The following is a 6,000-nucleotide window of genomic DNA, read 5'->3' on the forward strand; positions in this document are numbered from 1 at the left end:
AGATAGAATGGGAACAATACAAGTATATATGTACATATATTCTAAAAAAAAAAAAAAACCAGGTCATGCTATACATATTATTTAGTGGCTTACCTTTTTGAATCTAATGAATGTATTGTGGATTTATTTCTACTTAGATCTACTTATATCCTTAGTGGCACAGTAAGCCAACAATTGAGTGATATAGTGTGAACTGCTGTTCTAGTTTAATAGCTTTGTCATTGGGAGACAAAACACTCTTGCCTCTCTTTTCTTTGTGTTCACTGTTGCTTTCAGAACAGTAAGACTATTTAATGGTAGCTAATAATTGAGATAGCATTATCATGCTAATGTCCAAGTTTGACACTTTGTCAGACGATTTTTCTGGACGTTTTGTTCTTTAGTTGGGAAATCTCTATGATTTAAGCTTAACAATATACATATTATTAGCTTTATTAGGGAAGGTAGGTAACTCAGATTATCTTGTATACAGATAATAAAAAATAAAGTATGATGTGTGACTATGAGGCACGTGTTTATGCCCTTGTAAGTTACTAGACTAGCATGTTATGCTCTCGACTTTCAGGTGCCATCTCCTCTGAAGAAATAATTAAATACGCACATAGGATTAGTGCGAGTAATGCTGTATGTGCCCCACTGACCTGGGTTCCAGGTAAAATACTTCTCTTTTTAAAGTAGACATATGTGGTTTTAAATCTTAGGTGATTTTCACATCTTTAATATCTTAGAAGGAATAATATGGGCCATGAGTTTTATCAGTTTGATTTTCTACAAAGCTGTTGCCATAGGAACTGTGTTTCTTTCCTTTTTAAAGAAAAATAATAAATTCATGTTTAAAAGTACAAGATGATACGTGATGATTCGAAACCTATAGATTTATATGCCTGTAATACCCGGGCTGGCCAGAAGCCCACCTTTTAGAACAATTGGAGTTTCCTCAAGGGTTCTGGCCTTGGAAGCAGATAATTCCAGCTCTTTGGTGATAAAGATGAAGCACTGAGCACCCAACAGCAAATACATGGGACTGGAAAGAACAGGAGTAATTAGAAATAGCAAAGAGTAATGAACTGCAACATACATTGACAGTACATAAGACAAGGACCTAATGTAGAGCAGTAGTCTTCTGGGAGGAGTAGGAGATAAATCTCTCAACATCAGTAACTTGTGAATGGTATTTTACCAATTACCAGTTTGGGGGGGTAAGTGATCTGGAGCGAGTAAGAAGTATTAGCAAAAAGCCCAAATCTGCCAAATTTTCATCATCCCCAAACTAAACAGTATGCCTTCATGATTGGAAATGAACATTGGCTCTAGATACTCTGCTGGAAGGTTCTAGGAATTAGTCTTTAAATGACAAGATCAAAGCGGTTGGTTAGAAAAAGTTTTAATTTAGACAGTCCTTCAAATAAGCATTCCAGTCAGTCCTTTCTGTCTTATAAACAGAAGTGTGTCATGATCTATTTATTCTCCCTCAAGAGTATGTATCATTTGTTACTTTACTAGGAAATGCAGGTAAATTACAAGAATCAAGACTGTTATAATTTTCTTAATTTGTCATCTGGAATTGCTAAAATGACAGACTTCTCTCTCTCTCTCTCTCTCTCTCTCTCTCTCTCTCTCTCTCTCTCTCTTTGTATAAAGAGTAGTATATTTCTATGCAGGTTCAGAGACAAAATGCATGTATTTTTAAATATATTATGCTCTTAGTAACAGTTGATAAGATGACCTTCTTGTTCCAAAATTGAAATGTAGTTTGAGTTTTTCAGAGTGAACCGAGGAAAATCAATACTTCTTTAGAGAAGGTATCAATGCTTATTTTGTATATGATTGAATTAAAAGCAGTCTGTTTTTTTAGGGGACCCACGGAGACCATACCCAACTGATTTAGAGATGAGAAGTGGATTATTGGGTCAAATGAACAATCCTTCCACTAATGGTGTAAATGGTCATTTACCAGGAGATGCACTTGCAGCAGGCAGATTGCCAGGTAATGTTGATCAGAAAAATGCTTTCGAACAGACTGAGGTTTTTCAGACATGGTGATGGAATATCTGGCTGTTGAACAAGTTTGAGGTTCTAGACCCAAGTTGTTTTATTTATTTTCTTTTATTTTTTAAGTTTGTTTATTTATTTTGAGAGAGAGAGGAAGAGCGGGAATCTCAAGCAGGCTTTGCATGGTCAGCATGGAGCATGACTCAGGACTTGAACTCAAATGGTGAGATCATAACCTGAGCCTAAATCTAGAGGCGGATATTTGACCTAGTGAGCCGTTCAGGCATATGACCCAACTCATTTTAATAGCTAAGTTTTCTGCCAATTATCCTGCTCTCTGCTTACTCTAGTTTAAAGATTGTTCTAGCTTGAGTTTATAAAACTACAATAAATCGACTTTTCTCTCATTTTTTAATAGGTTATTTTCCTTGGGCATTAGGCCTCTCTTTTATTATTATTAGGATCTAAACATAGCTTTTTAAATAAAATTGTGAAATATGGTATATAAACAGAATAAGAAATATATATGTTCATTTTAAAGAATACAAAGTGAACCCACTCCTGAAAAACTCCAAAGTAACCAAATGAATAACAAAGCTTTTTACAGACTTTTTAATAACTAAATAAAACAGCACTCTTGTGTAACTCAGTTTATTCTGAATTTCATCCTTCCTCAAGTTTTGCGTATAGTTTTGGGTTATTCTTAACCTTTATTTATGTTCCCCAACGTTTATTTTTTGTAGGTGACTTTTGTTTTCATTTGGTAGAACATTTAATAAGTTTTAATAAAAAAGGTTATAAAAACCAAAAACTATGGGTTTTTTTGAGCAATCACTTTTAATATTTTACCTATTTCATTTTTTTCCTTGTATTTTTTACAGTGTTTAAAACATGCCCTAGATAATGCTTTCTGCTTCATATTTTATTGTAAGGATGTTCCTGTGTTACTGAAAATGCTATGTAAACATCATGTTTATCTAACGTACAAACTGAGAACTCACTGTGCATTAATTTACCTTGATATCTTTTCATTTTCCTCATTTTGATTATACTGTATTATATGCCAGTCACAGCCCAGTCAGGAGGCAGAAAGGACATCAGCAGTATGAACAAGGAAAATTTTTTTTGTTTTTATTTATTTATTTTTTTTCCCAACGTTTTTATTTATTTTTGGGACAGAGAGAGACAGAGCATGAACGGGGGAGGGGCAGAGAGAGAGGGAGACACAGAATCGGAAACAGGCTCCAGGCTCCGAGCCATCAGCCCAGAGCCTGACGCGGGCTCGAACTCACGGACCGCGAGATCGTGACCTGGCTGAAGTCGGACGCTTAACCGACTGCGCCACCCAGGCGCCCCTGAACAAGGAAAATTTAAAGAATTATTAACTAGTAACAAGATGATACTACTAAAGGGTAAAGAGAACTATTTTTTAAAAATACAGTAGTAATAAATGTGGGAGCAGCTGCTACATCTAAGATCAGGATAGAGTACCCAAGGAAGGGCCCAACTGAGAAGAGGCTCCTCCCACCCCCATCCCAAGGCTGTTTGTTCATATCATGGTGCCCTGCCTGGGTGGAGAGGGTATAGCTGTGGCCCACTGGCTGGCAGAGACGTTAGATGGATGAGGTCAGGCCAGAGCTGGCAAGCAGGAGGTGATCCACTAGGGTTTCAGGGAGCCTTGCTGGGAAGCCACCTTTGGCGTAATGTGAGACTTAACGCCACAGGCAACTTGCTAGGTGGTCAGCACCACTTGATGTCCTGCACGCCAGCCAGGCACTGCGCAGTGAGAAGGAAAACATCGCATCGGATCCTTAGAGGCCTGTTCCCCTTGCAGAGTCCCTCCAGTGCCCTCTGCTGACAAAGATTAACATTGCAGCTGCTGGCAAAGGAGATGTTTTCAGGGTTCAGGGAGAAGAGTGGATTTAAAGCTTAACAGGTAGTTTAAACTTGTAATACTTAGTATAGTACATATTAGCTATTTAAAATCTACAGAGAGAATAGACAGAGAATGATATAATCTGCATATAATTTACATATATATGCATATATATGAAAACATTTTATTTGTAATTGTGAATGTCTTACAAAAGAAAAATTAGTCAACTGACTCTATAAAGTTACTTAGATGGAAGCATGATTTCCTAAAAAATAAAACACAGGTTCTAGTTATTAAAATATCATGCTTTTCCTTGATAAATTTGCTTTTTCTTAATTTAGCCAAATGTATATTTTGATTCCTGGCCTTAAAAAGAATATTTACTTCAGGTTGTGTGCATGAAGGGAAGAGTAATCAAGTAGTAAATTAATAGTAGAAGTGTTGTTATATATGCTTTGTTTTCTCCAGATGTCCTTGCTCCACAATATCCATGGCAGTCAAATGACATGTCAATGAATATGTTACCACCGAATCACAGTAATGACTTTTTGCTGGAACCTCCAGGGCATAATAAAGAAAATGAAGATGATGTAGAAGTTATGTCAACAGACTCCTCAAGCAGTAGTAGTGACTCTGATTAAAAAACATAAAAGACAAAATTCATCAGAATTGAATACTGTGGAATTCTGTTTCTTACACAATAGCAAGCCTATAAAAAAAAGCCAGGTAATACTGCCTATAGTGGAACCGTGCAGCCCATTAAAAATCACTGGACTTTCTTTTTTAAGCCAAAAATTATCGTTTCAGTTCTAAACCACTAAGTGAATATTTAAAGAATAATCAAAATTTATTGTTGGAAAAAAAATTACTCATTTCAGTGCTGCCCTATCCTGTTTTGTTCCAGTTATGTTGGACTTGTACATAGTATTTCTGGAAATAAAAGTTGAGGGAAATAACCCATGTACATATCACTAATCAGCCCCTGGAATTATTTAGAGAAGCATTTTAAATAAGGGCAGTGGATCACTGTGCATCATATCTCAAAATAACAAAACCCTCATTTGAAAGTGAAGGCTGGTAGCTTCTGTCACAGTAATGGGAAGTTGTCTTAATTTTACTGTCTGTAATTATTGTAATATGTGTAAATAAACATATTTTTGTTTGTACTCTGATTTTTTTTAATTTAAATATTCCTTTAGTGTAGGTAGGAAATTATTTCTGTAAATCCAGTTTGATTTTATACATACTTAAGTAGAATTCTGGAGTGTGAATGAACATGAACTAGTAATCACAACTGGTAGGTTTCACAAAGGCCCATAATGACAGTCTCAGAAGAAATAAAATGAAGTTGTTGCTTTCTTCTTTTTTTCCCATTAGTCTTCCCACTAGTTAATTTCCTTTCCTTTCCTTTCCTTTCCTCTCCTTTCCTTTCCTTTCCTTTCCTTTCCTTTCCTTTCCTTTCCTTTCCTTTCCTCTCCCCTCTCCCCTCTCCCCTCTCCCCTCTCCCCTCTCCCCTCTCCCCTCTCCCCTCTCCCCTCTCCCCTCTCCCCTCTCCCCTCTCCCCTCTCCCCTCTCCCCTCTCCCCTCTCCCCTCTCCCCTCTCCCCTCTCCCCTCTCCCCTCTCCCCTCTCCCCTCTCCTTCTTTACTTCTGATTTCCTTCTTTCTCCCTTCTTTCCTCTCTCCCTTTCTTCCTCCCTCCCTCCCCTCACTTCTTTCTTTCCTTCCTTCCTTCATTTCTTTGTTTCGAAAAAACTTACCATAATAATGTCTGATTTTAAGACTAACAGATCGGCTGAAAGTTTTTAGAATGGAAAGCACTGTCTTGTCTTCACCTTCCCTCTTACTGCAGTTTTCACAAGGAATCACTTTTAAGCAGTTTTAAATTCTGGTGGTTAATCTCCATGTTTAAATAATGTGCTTACACAACTACATTTTGATTTATTAGTTTTAGTGTACTTAAAAAAATTTTTGTTTCTGATTTGCAAAAGTAATACAACATCCATAGTGGAACATTAGCAAGTATAGTAAAGCACAAAGAAAATAAAACTAACATTCTATCTAGAGATCATAGAAATTAACATTTTGGTTCTTTATCTTTTTTAAAGATAAAAGATGGGATGGATTTAAAAAT

General features: G+C 36.5%; 1 protein-coding gene across 2 annotated transcripts in view; it reads left to right on the forward strand.

Annotated features, from left to right (window-relative positions):
- MED4 (mediator complex subunit 4) overlaps nt 1–5,034 on the forward strand; it is a 48,858-nt gene extending 43,824 nt beyond the window's left edge. For both annotated transcript variants that reach the window (XM_043578776.1, XM_043578775.1), the window contains exons 6-8: nt 566–652; nt 1,856–1,987; nt 4,337–5,034. In XM_043578776.1, coding sequence (XP_043434711.1) covers nt 566–652; nt 1,856–1,987; nt 4,337–4,509 — 392 coding nt within the window. In that variant the 3' untranslated portion in view covers nt 4,510–5,034. The remainder of the gene's footprint in view (nt 1–565; nt 653–1,855; nt 1,988–4,336) is intronic.
- The last annotated feature ends 966 nt before the right edge of the window (nt 5,035–6,000 follow it).

Source organism: Prionailurus bengalensis, chromosome A1, assembly GCF_016509475.1.
Source record: "Prionailurus bengalensis isolate Pbe53 chromosome A1, Fcat_Pben_1.1_paternal_pri, whole genome shotgun sequence".
Classification (NCBI taxonomy): Eukaryota; Metazoa; Chordata; class Mammalia; order Carnivora; family Felidae; genus Prionailurus; species Prionailurus bengalensis.